The 17,142-nt window shown below is 40.4% G+C and overlaps 2 protein-coding genes across 2 annotated transcripts; one reads left to right on the top strand and one right to left on the bottom strand.

The window, feature by feature from the left end:
- Positions 1–2,066: 2,066 nt before the first annotated feature.
- On the top strand, positions 2,067–3,786 carry ost4 (oligosaccharyltransferase complex subunit 4 (non-catalytic)). The gene is made up of 3 exons (XM_042390455.1): positions 2,067–2,176; positions 3,083–3,232; positions 3,670–3,786. The coding sequence occupies exon 2, from the start codon at positions 3,084–3,086 to the stop codon at positions 3,195–3,197; it is 114 nt and encodes a 37-aa protein (XP_042246389.1). The 5' UTR covers positions 2,067–2,176; position 3,083; the 3' UTR covers positions 3,198–3,232; positions 3,670–3,786.
- Positions 3,787–3,878: 92 nt separating this feature from the next.
- Positions 3,879–16,203, bottom strand: agbl5 (AGBL carboxypeptidase 5). The gene is made up of 17 exons (XM_042390456.1): positions 15,859–16,203; positions 14,471–14,764; positions 14,128–14,299; positions 13,797–13,963; positions 13,514–13,691; positions 13,198–13,376; positions 12,368–12,893; positions 12,075–12,244; positions 11,633–11,768; positions 11,243–11,460; positions 10,939–11,141; positions 10,306–10,482; positions 6,848–6,990; positions 6,666–6,718; positions 6,212–6,402; positions 5,392–5,510; positions 3,879–5,290 (listed from the first exon to the last, which is right to left on the bottom strand). The coding sequence occupies exons 2-17, from the start codon at positions 14,683–14,685 to the stop codon at positions 5,213–5,215; spliced, it is 2,925 nt and encodes a 974-aa protein (XP_042246390.1). The 5' UTR covers positions 14,686–14,764; positions 15,859–16,203; the 3' UTR covers positions 3,879–5,212.
- Positions 16,204–17,142: the final 939 nt, after the last annotated feature.

The following is a 17,142-nucleotide window of genomic DNA, read 5'->3' as shown; positions in this document are numbered from 1 at the left end:
ATAATAATAATAACCCCTTCACACAATTTCCCACTCTGCTATAAATTATCTATTTTTCAGGTGTTTGAGAGAAACTAAAAGCTTCTCCAGAAACTCCCACAACACCCAGAAATCTCCTTGCTGCATCTACAATTATGTCAATTTTCTCAGATTTTCTTTCTGCTCCAGCGGTACAGTTAATCACCAAAAAGTCCATAAACTTCACGTGATCCTTACAAAAGCAAAATACAGCATGCTTCCTGTCTGATTTGTCCTCCTTAGCTTCTTGTCTCATATCATACCAGTTCTTACCTACTTCCTCATACCTACTTCATACCGACATGATACCATTTCTTACCTACCTCCTCATCAGGGTTCAATCTCTTCTTAGATCGAACCCTGATTATTTCAGCCTCCTTTACTCTCTCTAAGGACATTTAGACTCCCATGCTGCATGATCACCTTTACAAAGAAGACACTCTGGATCTTTCTCACAGTCTCCCCCACAATGATTCTCCCCACATGTGGTAAAATCACTCCTACATACAATCAAACTATGACAAAACTTCCAACAATTTTTACACTGCAAAAGTTTGGGAACATACTTCTTTACTGGGTACGACACAGGATCCAAGAACACTCTATCAGGCAGGTACTCCAAGTCAAAGTGAAGCATAACAGATTTAGTTTCACACTTTTCATCAGCTACTTCGTCAAACCTCTTCATTCTATAGCTGTCTGTCACCCTTTTACACTCTTTAAATCTCCTTGCATCCACTTCTATGATTAAAGCAATAAAAGAATTATCATGAATTTATGTGGAGTGACTCAAAATTGAACGATTTTAATTAGCTATGGTGCCACTTGAAAAAATGAATAAGGATAATAGTTATTAAAGGAGTTGCGTCTAGGTTTTATTTTTGTCTATTGAGCATCAAGGTCTGCTCTTTAACATCTTAAAAATGAATTATAATGAAATAAAGATAACATAAAGGACATGACTTCACTTTCAGTTTGTTGATACAGTCAACAAGGAACAATATTTGCATATTTATACATTCTGGCTTTTTAATAACGGAGATGTAATTTCAAGGACTTTAAAAAGTAATAATTGAACTTTTTTGTGGTAAAATTATTCAATTATTCAAAGTAGAGTGTTTTATATACATCTTAAAACACGTCTGGAGGGGATCTTTAACAGAAAAGGTAGGCAATATAAGCAGGTTTCTTTAAAAAAAAAACTCTTGGAGCATACTAACTGTAGGCCTATGTACACATGTCTTATTGTTTATAAAATTCTCAGAATTCTCAAAATACTTTCTAAATCCAATCATGAAAAGTTCAAACGAGAACTTGGATTTATGGATGAGAAATTTTCCCAGTAAAATTAATAAATTGACATTCTGTTGAACTTTCTGTTTTTTGTTTTCATAGTATAATATTACATCCTTTGCTTCCATCTTAATTGAATAGTTGGTTTTAGAATCAAATCAAAATAATCAATTTTCTTTTCCAGAATCTGCTCTATTAAAACCATTTTTATGGTCCTCTAAAACATGACGTGGCCTTCAATCAGTATGGCAGGAGTATTGGGATGATAATGAAACTGGAAAACATCTCTATGATATACAGACATGTTGATTTTAGGAGAATGGTGGGCTCGGAACGAAGGGAAGAAAATGTCATCACTCGTCTGAGAATGGGTCACACGGGTCTCAACCATACATTATATAAAATAGGCAAGAGCCCAACCAGAAAATGCACAAACTGCGGTCAATCAGAGACAGTCTAACATGTGCTACATGTTGTAGAAAATACAATATTAAAATAAATCACCTTCTTCAGCCACTAAAGAAGGAAAAACACCATGGCTTTTCATTGTCATGTCTCTTGGGGAAAACAGCAGGCAAGATATACTGTGACATTATTAAGTTTTTAAAAGAAACCGATTGAAATCTAAAATAATCTAGAGGTTTTTCTTAAATTTCCTGCATAATTTCTTGCGCCACACTACCGTCCAGTTGGTGGCGGTATTTCACCTCTAAGTTGGTTTAACAACCACCAAAACCACTAAAGAAGAAGAATAAAAAGTGACGTGGCCTTCCTTCCAGCCGGAAGACATATTTACTGCTTGCTTGCTGCTGAGCAGCTGAAATATCACTGGAACAGGGATTAAAAACCTAATTCAAGAGACAAAGTAAGTAGTAACATTAGCTAAACTACATTGCAATAGGTTGGATTTCGTAATTTTGTTGAAGCTTTATACGTAGCGTTTCCTATATTGGTTAATTTAGCGAGTGTTGACTGGATTAGTTAGCTAGCTAGGTGAACGTTACACTGATTGATTGTCAGTCTCAACATTTAACAGCATTTGGTAAATTACTTTGCCACTATGTCATTAGTGCCGCAGTAGCCATGATGGTTTCGTTATTAATTTGCAATATATATAGTATATAGAATGCAGCGTCGGCATTATGTGCATAGAAAGTCACATTTGTCTATGCATCTCGTATAACAAATATATGATGCTATCAGTGGTTTTACGTGTTTTAGCCAAATACTGCTGCACTGCCAACCATTTTACAGAGGACATCTTATTTATTTTGAATGCGATTTCTTACCTTCCAAGCAGCCATCAGTTGCCTTTTTTCAATACAGTGAAATAATACATGACTGGCAGAAGCTTTAAATATGCTTGAGATTGGTTCTCTATTACCCTGAATATCATGCATACAATTGTTGTGAACTTACGTTTATGTGTGTCTAATGTACATAATAACGTCGATAAAGTGTACACATAATGCTCACTGATGGCTGACCTGAAAACACGTTGCAAGTCGTCAAGTTGATTTCCACACCCTAATGAAATGAATGGATAAAAGTGGCTGAAAGTGTATAAAATGCATTTAGATATTTTAAAAACTGTGTTGTATTTATACAAACTGACGAAGATCATGCAAAGTAAACCTGTACGTGTAGTAAATAGACTTCAGGATACAACAATACCAGTACAGTCCTTTACTGCCTTTGACCATGACATTATTTTTCTTACAATTAGCAGCTTTCTTCCACTTGCACTAATGTATCTTTTTATCCTTTTCAGAATGGTGACAGACGTGCAACTGGCCATATTTGCCAACATGCTTGGCGTGTCATTGTTCCTGCTCGTTGTGTTATACCACTACGTCGCTGTCAATAACCCCAAAAAGCAGGAGTAGAGTCTCCCAGTACACCCCCCAGAATGACTGGAGAGGTGAGTGCAACCTGTGTTTGCTGGACACTTAATACAGGAGCCTCCACATTCACAGGCAGTGAAGGTTACCTGAGATGGTTCACCATTCTGATGTCTTTTGTCTCACCTTTGTCAATCACATACCCTTGTGGAACAATTCAAGTTGAATAGTTCTCTCTGTGGACAAATGTATGCTATACTAGTGAGTGCAATTAGCAGGTGAATAGTTTTCATAATACACCTGCTAAAACAGGTGTCGCTCTAGTTCAATAAAAGGCTGATGGGTTGACATTTGGACAGTGCACATTCAATCAATGTGCAGTTCAATCAAATACTTGACTATTTAGTGACTTCTCATACCCTACTTTGATAGGTTTTGCTGTACTTTCAGCTACAAATAGGTCTTTCTAAGGTTTAACATATATGAATCCTCTTAAACGGTATTTTTCTCTCCACAGGTGAGATGGGAATCCATGCCACCACCCTGGAAACAACATTCCTCCCCCTCTTGCTCTTCTCATTGCTTTGTTAAGATTGCACAGTAGTGTTTTTTCTAATAAAATATGTGAATTCGATTTGCATTGATGTTTCAATAATTTCCTTTAATTTATTCTACACACACGGTAAATACATTCCCATCGACTTATTGTGCAAAATTCAAAATACATGGTTTAAGTTCATTTATTTTATATTTTAAGTTTCTTTCAAGTTACAACAGAGTATTATCTCAGTCACAGTATAATCATTTTGGTAGAAACCAGTCGTTTGTCACTGGGTTAAGATATGGTTATTACATTTAAAAAGACAACACTCCTGTAACAGTGTCTCTCATAAAATATATGAATATATATGGTAATAAAATACCTGGAAATTAAGGTTATAAAGGAATGTGCCAATATATTTAATAAACATGTATTGCCTATAAAAAATACACACCCAACCTTGGACTATGATATATAATTATACGATTACACTTTTCCTGGGAAGGTTTTTGTTAGATTCCCCTCGTAAGTACTTTTCAACAACCTTGTGGAATGATTTGATATGTTCTTAACTTGTGGTTGGACCTCCCAGATACAGATGTTTTTATCCCAAAATCACTTGCCACACATTGATCACACATAGGTGATCTTAATTCAATATGAAATTTCTCAAAACAACCACTGGCACTAGTGATAATTTAGGTGTTTTATGAATAAAGGGCTCAAGTACTTGTGCAATCAGTGATTGTTACATCTTCACTTCATCCAGTGTGAATTCAGTGTTGTAAAACAAATCATGAAAAAGTCCAACGTGGGTGATACTTTTTATAGGAATTATATGCAAAACACACAATCTCTGGAATAATTACATTAAATACACGCTTCACTCACACATCTAAACCCATAACGGGAATAAGGAGGTTATAAAGGTGCTGCCGTGCTCGTCAGTTTGAATAAAAGTCAATCCTTTGCTAGAACAGAACAAATGGTTGACTGTGGAAATATTTATCAGTGCATAACAGTATTGGTCAGAGTGTGTTTAACTTCATTTTTAGGGAGGGGGTAGCAGAAGGAAAAGACTCGTGTTACAAAGACAAATGTGAGGTACATCAATGGTAGCTGAAATGTTAAAGTATATTTCAAGTTTCTGAATTCTTGATCAGCTGGAAAGCTTGAATGGATAAAGTTTGTGCCTCCTCCCTACCTCAGCACACTGTTGTGGTGTCATTGGGCAAGGCACTTAACCCCCAGCTACAAGAGTAAAGCTCCTAAGTCTGTCTGTGTTGCAGTGCATGGCTGAAACATCATGCATGCTCAGGACACTGAATAAATAAGGATAAAATTGTTTAAAAAAAAAAAAAAAGTTCACATTAAAATGCCCCAAATTATCCTCCTGTGATGAAAATGTCACCCCCCTCCCTCCATTTTCTTATTTTAAATGGTTTTGATCCGAATATAGTAATTTAGGCTCACATTAAATAAAATCATACAGATGCAGAAGGGCTCTTCTCTGCAGTTCCTAGGCTTCTCCACACAGGGTCACTGTCTCACACATGTTCACAGGCTCAGGGAGCGGCGTCACCGGAGTTTCCTCAACCTTCAAAGACAAAATATTATAGGCTGATGAAGTCTATTGATTTATTCATGCTGACCATTTGTCTCTGTGAAACAGATTAAAAACAATTTATCTGTTTTCACCTTTTGCTGTTCATCCATCTCTGGAGCAGTTTCTATGATAGCATTTCCTTTGTAGTGGAAACTCCTGTCTGTGCTCTTCTTTAGCGCTTTAGAGGTCAGCTGTATGGCGCCCTCTTTCCCTGAAATAAAACATTGTGGATATGAGCCATTTACACACTAGAGGGGAGGAACTCAAAAAGCAATTTTATGCAGAAAAAATATTTTGTATAAGGTCTTGTATAATGTGATATTTGCATGGAAATCATTGGGAATTGCTACATGTCAGATGATATATAAATGTGGACAATGCCAGACTATGTACTTTGGGCATTGAAGTCACAAGTTGACTGATGTTTAACATGGAAATTAACAGTTTTCCTTCAATCCTGCACTACCTGATTTTCTGGCTTATAGCTCTTGTTTGGTCTTCGACAACTCCTGAGGGAAATATCTGGCTCTTTATTGGCTAAATGCTTCACTATGTTCACCAGTGAGTTGCTAACTTTGTCTGTCTGCTGTTTGGTGCTGGGCAGGTAGTGTACAGTGGGTTTACCAGAGCTTTTGAAAGCAGTGAGACTGAACCAAAACAGTAATGCTGTGGGCCGTAAATCCAAAACAATGAGCTGAAAGAATATAAAACGCTCCATAGAGCTGAGGGGAACTGCATAGTCAGTTGATTATTCTGTGTGTTTGTCCCTTTAAGCTATAAAGATGACAAATTTGCAAAACCCTGTATGTGCCTTACTCTTTCTTGAATGATGGCTGGGTAACTCTCTCTAGGCCAAAGTGCTAATACCACAGATAAATGTGTTTGTGTGTTTGTGTGTGTGTGTGTACATGCCTGTAAGTGACAGGTGTCGGTGGAGGCCAGGTCTGAGCAGCTTCCAGACCTTCATGGTGGCGGACTGCTCATCTCCAGGTGAGGCTGGGTTACTGCTCATGGGGAATGATTTACTGTCACGTGTGGAAGGGGTTTCAGATGACCCCGCCCTCCGGATGGGGATGCGGCTCACATGAGGCTGCAACTCACACCTGGGCAGGCAACAGAGAGGTTAACATATTTCACCGCTCCATGATAAAACAGCATGAAAGCTAACATCCAAGCTATACAATGTTTCACAGTGGCAATACAGATGGGAACTCTCATTATCATAATTTTCTTCCTTTCTTCTCTTTTTCTCCACATTTCAACCCCTGCCAAATTTCTTCTTCTTTTGCATCAAAATGTTCCCTGTGTGATTTTAAAAAAACGCTCCAAAATACAAAAGCAAGCGCACTTAAAAGATTGGACTCACTTGCTAAATTTGATGGAGGAAAGGATGTGTTCAGGCCCCAAGTCTTTAGCAGTCTGTGACAGATAGAGACATTACAGTGAGACTTGATAAACCAAGAGTAGCAGATTTATATGGAATAAACTGGTAATACAGGAGATGAAGGGAATTTGCTCTCTATAAGTGAGTTATCAAGATATGTTAACCTCTGTATGGCCCTCTGTGGGGTGATGAGTGATGGTAATAGTTCGACACCCTCTCCCCACACGCCCAGGACGGATGGGGAGAGGCATTCTTGACCAACCCGCTGAACTGGGTCCACCAGCCTGAAAGTCTGGGCAGCTGAGGCCTGTGAACCAGGTGAAGGGACATAAATACAAGGGATGGAGAGAGGAAAGGAGAAACAGTGGTGGGAAGATGAGTGACAGAATACTCAAAGATGGACATTTCTTACTGGTCAAGATGCTGATTTGGCCATACAAAGACAGTCTTGCCTGAACTAAACATGCCAGGATACCGCAATGTCGTTGTAGGAGTTGTATTTATAGAGATTACACACAGAGTCAAAAGAGATTAGAGACAGACAGTAGTTGCTTCACAAAGGAATAGTTTTTATTCCAGAGGTTAAACAGAGAGGCGGTAAAAGACAGCAGCACATTCAAGAAGGTGATATTTGTAAAGATTTTACACAGACAAACACTTAACCGTAGTCTGGTATAGAAGGTTAGCACCACATGGAAACAGCACAATTCTCATAAGGAGTATAATGCAGAGAGACCTAGTGAGAATGTGACTATGCATACAGTGTGTTTCCACCTAAAGCTTTTTTTTTTGTCATTCTGGATGATGATGATATATATATATATATAAGCTTTAGGACTGAAACCACTGGGGAACAGGACATCAAAGTTCACAGTGAAAAAGCATAACTACAGTATACTCTCCACATTTTTTCAGGGCATTGATCTAATTTAAGAGTTTATAATACATTCTTCCCACTGTATTAAATGGAGTGGGCATAAGCTACATGAAAATCATATCATAGTGAGCATAAAGTAAGACTTTTATGTCCACAGAGAACAATATGACAACTGTATTTGTAGAAGTTTTCCCTCCCAGTGACTCAATGATCTGCTCCTGGAGCTGAGATTTCTCTTTTAGGTCCATACTGCCTCTTTGGAAACGTTTCCAACTACCTAAGAGAGGATGGTTTTGCCAGTTTTTGTTGGTTATCTGCTCTTATTAGTTTTCTTTTGCGGAATGTAAATATGCCCCCTTATGCCCCCATTTAATGTTCAAACATAACTGTAATCATATACAGTGTATATATATGTATATCTATATATTTTTTTTAATGAACTGTATAACTCAGATTTAAACATACATTGTTTTAGGCCTGTATACTCAAAAAGCCACCCTCTACATTGCAGCTTGCGAAAACAAGTTTCTTCAGATCAAAGATAAAGCAGATGCGGAGGCAAGATGAATCACCTACCAGATCACAATATAATCCGAGTGATCTGGTAAAAAGAATGAGCAAAGCCTCCGAGATCTACTGTTTACAAAAGATACCAGAGCAAGGCACACCATAACTACAATGTCACACAGCATTGGAACAGACAATAGCTACAACAAGGCAAGGCCAGATATTCTGAAACCTATTTTGATCCTATCGATTAATGATCTGGTTCATCTGCTGCTTGTAAAACCCTCTCCAGGTTACACACGCACTGCCTCTGCATCGTCAGTGCATCTAAAATCGCTGGTCCTAAAACACAGACCATAATTAAGTACTTAGTTGGATGACAACACACAAAACTAAATTACAGACAAATTACTACAATTCCACAATTGATCTATGAAGCGTACATATAGACTGAGACAACAAAATAATTTCTTATCTCCGCTAACCACAAAATATATTAACTTTGACCATCGACAGCCCACTATAGACCTGCCACGTTCACCCAGTTTACACTAGGAAGGACACATATGCAGTACGCTTAATAAGTAATGAATATAACCAACATTACATATGAGGAATTCAATGTTTTCTTCACCACTTTGATGGAACGTAATAAAATTTAAAAACTCCACACTTTATTTACACCAAAACTCGACTTCAATCTTATAAGAAAATTACAAACTCTTGCCAACTTTGACTTAGTCAATCTGTTGGAACACTGAACAGAACAAATAGTTTTTATATTATATTGCTAGTTGGCAAACTGCTTCAAAAACCAACCTTTTTTTTTTTTTTCCTCCAAAGGAACTCTAAGGTTTCACCATCCAAGAGGATTTGAGCAAGTGATGGTCCCCATGAGGTTTCTGGCATTAGGCTACTCTGTGAACATCATAATGTCAAGACCAAGATAGGACTGACGATGGAATGATACAGGTTTCATAACTATCACAGAAAACAATCATCGACTCACAGTAAAATATAAAAAACAGTCCTTTTAAAGGTGATTTCAGTCACTAGAAATGAAATGAAGTGTAGAGAGTGCTCAGTCATACTCCAAACTAGCTCCAAATAGGATTATACTGGAAAGTTGTGGCCAGCCTGCAACTTGCACGGTTCTACATATAAACATGAAAAAAAATTTAATTTAATACAATAGAAGAAACAAAAGATCAGCAGGAGCTTTAAAAGTTTGAACAGAAACATAATCCACACTATGTTCAGTCTAATTATACAAACCCTGTTTCTCAAAAATTAAATGAAGCTAATAAACAATTCACTCTCATGGTATTGGAAATTAAAGTGCAGCATGTCAAATGTAAAAGTATTTCATTCATAGATGATCTTGAACAGCTCTCGTTAAAAAATGAATAGCAACTATGTGAAAAAGAAGAAAAGCTCACAGCACTGTCCATTTCCCAAACATCTGCACAGTAACATGGTAATTCTTCTTAGCTTACTACTTGTATACAGACTGAAAAGGAAACTTACTCTAAATGTAATCAGTTAGTATAGTGTTTTCAATATTATCTACTGTACATTCTGCAAGTCCCAGGGGACGATAAAGGTTATGTAGCCAAGCTCTCTCTTTGCTAAACACGTTCACTAACCAGTCTGCTTTGTTTAGTAAAGAATGTCCACAAGATCTATGCCACATGATATTGTTATCCAATACTTGATTTAAAGGTTGGAAATAAAAGGAATAACATTTGAAAAGTTACTTGCACCGTCAAGAGTATTATTTATCTTAAGGTGCTAGTAGATACATGTAATTACAGATATGTGCAGAAGGAGAAACAGTGATGTTTGAGGAAAAGTTAGAAGAGCTAGCACCAATGGTGTTTCAGACGCAAACACACACATACACACACACACAGTAGATCAAATAGTGATGTGCACTTGTTTTGACCTACATGGAGTACCAGGCAGGTGCAGGTTTCTGTAAAGACAGTCTCTTGCTATAACTTAATACACCTCTCATCTGGTACTCCACTCACTCGATACACCCACACACCGATACTTTCCAAGCTCACAAAAGGAAAGGTTAAACTCAGTCCTGAGTGGGCCCAGTTGGAGAGTTGGTGGCTGGTGGTAGGCCCTGAAGAAGCAGGGGACTCAGTTTGGAGAGCAGCCCGGGGCGGGGAAGTGCCTGCAGGGAGGGGAGCAAGGTGGAGAGGCTGGGGGGCTGGAGGGAGTACAGACCTGTCATACTGACGGAGGCCGGGAGGGGACAGGAGCCTGCTGCGCACACTGAGGAAGACGAGGAGGAGGAGGAGGAAGGGGGTGAGAGTGGGGGGCGGGTGGGTGTGTGGCTGTTGCTAGGAGACCGTAGGATGGAGCGGTGGTGGGGTGGGCGTCTCTTCTCCTGAGGCTTAGCGTCTACAGAGAGAGAGACACACACGCGCACACCAGCTCAGAGACATGCGGGGCTCGTAGACACACAAACACAAAGTGGCTACGAGGTTGAAAGTGCCCTTTACTTTGACAGCCATGTACAGGTAGGATGAAGGTGACAGAATTCAGACACAGACAGCAGCGACAGGAGGGGTTCTTGGGGTCATGCAAGGGTCATGCATGGTACAGGCCACAGACATCCAGGACATGAAGTCATTTGTTCATGTCTCTAAAAATCAAGCGAATGCCAAATCTGGAAACGATTTTATATCACAATCACATGCCACATCAATTATCACATGGACCACCATCTTTTCTAACAACTCCAACAGCAGAAACAGACATTGCGTGAGAAAAAGAGAAGAACAGAAGAACACCCAGAGAGAGGTGATAGAAAAAGCCAGCTAGCCACACACGCAGATGTTTGAAAGATCCACTTACCCCTGACTGGCCCGAGTGTCTTGTTGCTTCCACGTCCATTAGTGTGTGTGCTGTTGTGCTGTGTGTGAGTTCGGGGTGGGGGGCAGCCAAAAGTAAAACTTGGGGAACTGTGAACCTTCGGGGAGGGCGTCTGGCTGCTGCTGCTGTGGCTGTTGCAGCGAATGCGACTGAGGGTGTTCTCTGATGCCGAGCCAGACAGACAGCTGTCCGAAAAATCAAGACAAACACACAAAACAGATTCAAACGTTACATTTAAAAAAATAAACTATTTTCACTAAAGTATGCACACTCCGTGCGAACTCACTTGCTGAAGCTCTTTGGCGGTGAAGCCTTGCTGCCGTTGTGGTGTATTCTTGGTTGAGGGTGTGCATGGATGTGTGAGTTCAGGCCTTTGGTGTTGCGGACGTGCTTGAGGATCCAAGCTCGGAGGTTCATCAGGCAGCTGTGCTCGGACAGCACCAGCCGAGGCCACGGGTTACACTCCGCCATATCCAGTGCCGAGATAGCCACGGCACGCCCCACCTGATGCACAGAAAAATTCAGTTTTTCTTCATACCTGCCTCATATTGAAAGGTAAATGTGGCTTACATATTGGTTTTGCAGTTATCAAATATCAAAAACATGAACGATGAAATATTGTTCATTGTATCCAAAATACCTACGATCTTGAAACAAACCACTCTTGCCTTCCTACCTGTTCAAATATTTCTGGGGTATATTTTGGAGGGAATGATGGAGGTGGAGGGGGGGTCGCCCGTCCGTTGTCGTGGCAGGCCGGTGGGATGGTGTTCATGGCTTTTCCTGTGTTGTAGTTGCACTCCAAAGTGTAGCTGGTGGAGAGCCAATGACAGAGATATTAATTTGATGAAAGCTTGGGAGAGAACTAGAGAATACATTAGTTAATATTTATCTGACCCAGGTGAACTGCATTTTGACTGTGGGAAACCTGAGTAGAAGCCCTATGAAAGTAACCTGATTATTAATGAGTTAATCTAATTCCAGAAGAAAATGCTTTTGAGTCTTCAAAACAAAAAAAAACCCCTTGAAAATAGGGTAAAATCCTTCCATATGCTTTTTGAATTGATCACACTGAACATAAATTGTTGGAGTGGAGTGTGCATCCAATGATATCTGACCTGTGAAGCAGTCCTATGGCCTTGTGAATGGCCACCCGCCCGCTGCCTTCCTTCGACTGGCCATCTCTCTTGTCTCGAGCGTACATGTTTTTCTCAGAGAAGTTACAGCCCAGGAAATCAAAGTGGGCAGAGTTCACCGCGATCAGCCTTGGATACAACATGTTCTCCACCTGCAGACAGAGGAAGCAGAATACAGTTTTAGTACTACATCTGCTGAGAATTAACAAATAAATAAACTATCCTTACCACTAGTCAAATAAACAACTGTATTTAGGAAATTCAATAATCTTCACCTGCTGGCTCTCATCAGAAAGGCTGTTTCCGTACATGAAGCATCCGCGTTTGGAGGCGTGGCCATGTAAGTCCACATAATATGCCACACCTCCCTCCTGGGGTGGAATTGATTCCTGTTCCTCTGCCTGTGGGACCGGTACCTCCACAGAAACTGGAGCTACAGTCTCTACAGAGCTCGATGAGTTGTTCTGGTCCCCCTTCCCCACCTCTGTGGTCACCCAGGCGTTTTCCTCCATCACCATGGGAACTTCTGGTTGGGCGGGATTCGCGTCCTTCTCCGCATTTCGTTGGTTCAGGCTGACTTCAAGGGCAGTGAGGGGAGGAGACTGATGCTGATTGGCGGGCTTGGTGTTGAGCAGAGGGGTCTGTGCGTGTGTGGGGCTGTTACAGCCCGAGTGTGTATTGCGCACGCGGTTGTGCGTGTGGTGGTAAAGCAACAGTGTTTTGGCTGCATAGATGGAAGGGTGCAGCTCAGGGCTGGGGTTCAGGTACTGTCTATTTAAGTTCACACCCCTTGAATCAGTCCTACAGAACAGAAAAAGATGAATACATCAAACACAGCTTTTTGACATTGTTGACAAAAATCTGCAGAAACCCCACACATTTCTCCGCTGTAATAGAGCTTGGAAATCAATGACACACTGTACGGATTTTATTTTTAGATACACATCATTACAGAATTTTGAAGATCAAAAAAGGCAGCGGCATACCCAAACAACCTGACCTAGTAGTTTAACTTTTTAGCAATACCCCTGATGCATCATTATGAGACACAGTGAATCAGGTTAAACCTGCATTTACTTAAACGGTCAACAGGTGTCATTCTCACCTGTAATGCCCGCGGACAACCCCGTCCGGGTTGAGCATGGGAATGAGCTTGAACACAAACATGTTACGAAGCGCGTGAGCACGTGGGTCGTCTCTTCTTAGGATGAAGTTGAGAAAACCGTTAAAGACAAAGGACGAGGGAGTTTCCCCGGGGTGCACTCGACTGCTGAGGAAAAACACCTGTGAACACACGCAGGGACACAAATGCCAAGTTTCAGCTTCACACTGCTTTGATATTACTGAATGTTGTCATAAAAAAGCCATTATGTCACTCATTAGGAGAGAGAATCCTGATTGTGTGTTTTGTTGATTGATACCCTTTTGCCAGAGAATCGATGAGGTCTTGGAGTGTTGGTGTCAGGAAACAGCTTAGGCAGACGGGGTTCTCTCTCCTCTTGCATCCCGCTGCAATTCGTCACAGTGAGCAGGTCCACCCTATTGCCATCTAAAGAGTGGCACAGCAACTCCCTATGGTAATACACACTGCCTGGAGCACTAGCAGTGAGAGCAGAGGATGGCAATTGAGGGGAGACAGAGTTAGAAACACACACCATACATACATGTATTCTGTGTGTGCTTCATGTATGTGTTGCGTTTTACCTGCTTGGAGTGAGTTGAGCAGCATTTGGGTAGCTCCCATCCAACTGTTGCAGCATCTCCTGGCACTCATTGTATGAGAATGGGTAGCAGAAGGAGAAGTAGGTGGTTGCCCCTCGCGCTTCCAACAGCCGGTGAGTGAACGACAGTATGAACTGGTTATCTACAATCTGGACAGCAACAGAGGAAAGGAAGGAGAGAGACACATTATTAGAAAGATAAAAATAGCTGCCAGGAAGCTAGACTGACAGCACTCTGCCTCATCGACCGAGCTGTATTTGGCTCCTCTATGCCTAAAGTCTCTCCCTGACAGCTTCTGAGTGTGTGTATGTACCTCAGAAGTGGGTCGGTCTCGGATCCTTTCCCACCGGTTCTTGCCAGGTAAAGTGCGTACGAGAGGAGCCATGCCTTGGCTGTAGAGCTTCCTCTGGTTGTTCATGTTCATCACATTGATCTTCAGTAACTTTCCAGGCGCTGCACCCCGCACACTGAAGTAAAACCATGATCTGAAACACACAAATACGATTTGGGATGCTGTAAGTAATGTAGCTTATTGTAAAGGTTGTGTCCAGCAATTAAACACTAATCTATGAGGGAACATTTCTCATCTCTTTTGCTGTCCCCTCATGTGAATAACACAGCAGTAAAATATTAACAAAATAAGAACTTTAAGTCACCTGTTTCCATTCTCATGTTCTGTACCAGCGCAGTCTGGCTGCGTCCATACATTGAACTCATAGTCAGGGGTAAGGTTTGACCCTGAGGGGGCACTCCCACTGGAAACCGCATCACTAGCAGGATTGGAGTTGCCCTTCTCCACCTTCTCCACGCGTGCCAGGTTCCCTGAGTCAAACTTGGAGCTGAACACAATATTACCAAAGCGAGCCTCCATTGTTCTGAACTCAGGACTCTTCACTTTTCTCCCCTCAGGTCCTTGGTGATATGCCAGTCAGCGGTGTGACATAGACGGCCTGTTATGAAATCATACAAATGCAAAATATATTTACACTGATAAAAAAAAATACAGCATTAAAAGGGTGGTACAGCAGTTGAAATAAGCTAAAATAGGAGTGATATGTGGATCCAACAAACTCAAACAGCCCCCCCCCTCCCTTGACTTGACTAATAACATCTTTATAATATCTTTGTGACACCAGTGACAAAAGGAAATATATCTTTAACTGAAATTATGACTTACTTACTACAACTGAGGATGGTTTGAATTTTGACTAGTCATAATTTAAATGTAGATATCTGCAATTCACTTTTCAGAGAGTCAAAACTGAATTTGATATTTTTAGTTGGAGGCTCACGACTAACGGCACAACTTCAGTCTTTGACGTTTAAGGTGAATATTTTGGCTAGTCATTAGATGGATGAGTCCTTATAATATAAATCCAGTCAAGGAAATAAATGACCATTTCCCACTACCTCCACAGGGCTCCTTTGGACGTGATGCAGGACTGAAACGATGCAAGTCAACAGATAACAGCGACAACCTGAGGCCATTCAACAAAATACAACTGAAGCCAAACTATAAAGGAATATTTTCCTCAGTCACAACCCCAATGATAGCCAGACCACTGCAAACTACCAATTTATCTCTGAGGGCGGATGCACTGTTGTCGTCTCTGTTTGCCTACTTACGTTATCACTTACCAGATCATGTCTGCACCTTGTCCTGTAGAATAAAACAATGGCTGCTGTTTGATGTCAGTAACAACAACAGAGCAATAACAACAGCTGACCGAGAAAACGTAGCAAGAGGTGAAGAAACGGCTGCCAGCGTTTTGCACAATTATTCGTTTAATACTGGCTATTTGAGCTAATTCTAGCTAATACTGACAACTATGCTAGCATTAGTGGGCAATGTCATACAGTTTATGTTGGTAATAACGCTAGCATCCGTTTCTAAGCTACCGAGGCTAACTACCGTGCCAACAGCCGTTGCTCGAACGACAGTCTCTTATTTTTTAGCATATACACGGCTTTTCGTCATTACATTGTCATCAAATTTTATCTGCACTTATTGTGTCTACATGATGCGATGAATTATAAGCCTTACTCAGCTATTTTCGATCGATGTCCATTTTTGTTTTCACCGTCCTTCTCAACCCCTCAATTCATTTGCTCTGCGTGCTGCGTTCAGGATTCTCTGTAAAAATGAGCGCTGACTGGAAAGTTCCTTATCGTTAACGTCTGGCATCTATCTGGCAAGAATGGTGTTAAGTCAAGCTGTAAGCGTAATTCACCAATATTAGCAACCAAAGATAATTTTAAAAAAACATTTTTTAAGTGACCAAGATTGTTGTTATAATGTTACTTGGATTTTCTGTGGTGGCCCTGCAGTGTAAAACACACCAATCATAGAAAACAATGAATAAATGGGAAAAACACAACAAATAAACAAGGAAAATCTTCTTTATTAAATAATTAACACAACAGCAAGCTAAACAACAGTGCAAACTCACTTCAACTGTCCTAGAAATTACATATTTTTATGTCACACAGTAACTACTGTAAAATATCAAATATCAGATATGCTGTCATATCTGGTAATATAGATTTCCAAAGTTAATCATATTAATCATTTAAGGATCCATAAGCTATCTTTAGGTTTCGCCCCAGGACAAGGGCCATGCCTCTGGTCACCAGCCTTAACAGGTTGAGATATCTGTCATTCTTCTTTGTAAAAGAACTGTTGCACTGTGGTACTGTTGCAAAAACACAGACAAACTAGTGCATGTTTAATCTTTTCTTTATTTCAAAACTTCCCAAAAAAATCACTCATACGTTCAGAAAAAACAGTGCTCCTGGCCATACTTCCTGCTTTCTATAGTTTTTGGGAGTGACAGACACATCTAACAGAATTAGGATAATTGTAGTCACCTACCTTTTCTGGTTAGTGACATGTTAGCAACTATTTACACAACCAGTAGGCACGGACCATCATTAGCATTCATTTGAAGCTATTGGTCACCTGGTGAATATTCATCCAATATTCCCTCTCCTCTTAGTTTAGCTGCTAAATGCTCCACTATATTTCCCAGGCAGTTGGTAACTTTGTCTGTCTACTGTTTGGTGCTGGGCAGATAGCAAACACTGGGTTTATCAGAGCTTTTTGTCAGCTGTCTGCTGCATCTGAAAACAACGCTGATGAGAGCAATGAGAGTGACCCAAAACAGGAAAGTTGTGGGCTGTATAACCAAAAAATGAGCTGAACCATGCTAAAATGCTCTGTAGAGCTGAGGGGAACTATGGAGTCAGGTGATCATTTTCTATAGGTTTGTTCTGGTATTAGCAATACCTAACCTAAGAATTAATTAATTGATCAGAACTGTAGAAATCT

This window comes from Thunnus maccoyii, chromosome 17, assembly GCF_910596095.1.
Source record: "Thunnus maccoyii chromosome 17, fThuMac1.1, whole genome shotgun sequence".
Classification (NCBI taxonomy): Eukaryota; Metazoa; Chordata; class Actinopteri; order Scombriformes; family Scombridae; genus Thunnus; species Thunnus maccoyii.
This window is presented reverse-complemented; position numbering and strand designations above follow the sequence as displayed.

Excerpts from the sequence above, each read along its gene's own strand:
- ost4 (XM_042390455.1), top strand. The coding sequence starts at position 3,084 with ATGGTGACAGACGTGCAACTGGCCATATTTGCCAACATGCTTGGCGTG.
- agbl5 (XM_042390456.1), bottom strand. The coding sequence starts at position 14,685 with ATGGAGGCTCGCTTTGGTAATATTGTGTTCAGCTCCAAGTTTGACTCA. Across the intron at positions 13,377-13,513 it reads ATCGATTCTCTGGCAAAAGG|GTGTTTTTCCTCAGCAGTCG; the intron begins GTATCAATCAAC and ends GTGTGTTCACAG. Across the intron at positions 6,719-6,847 it reads CCACAGAGGGCCATACAGAG|ACTGCTAAAGACTTGGGGCC; the intron begins GTTAACATATCT and ends TATCTGTCACAG.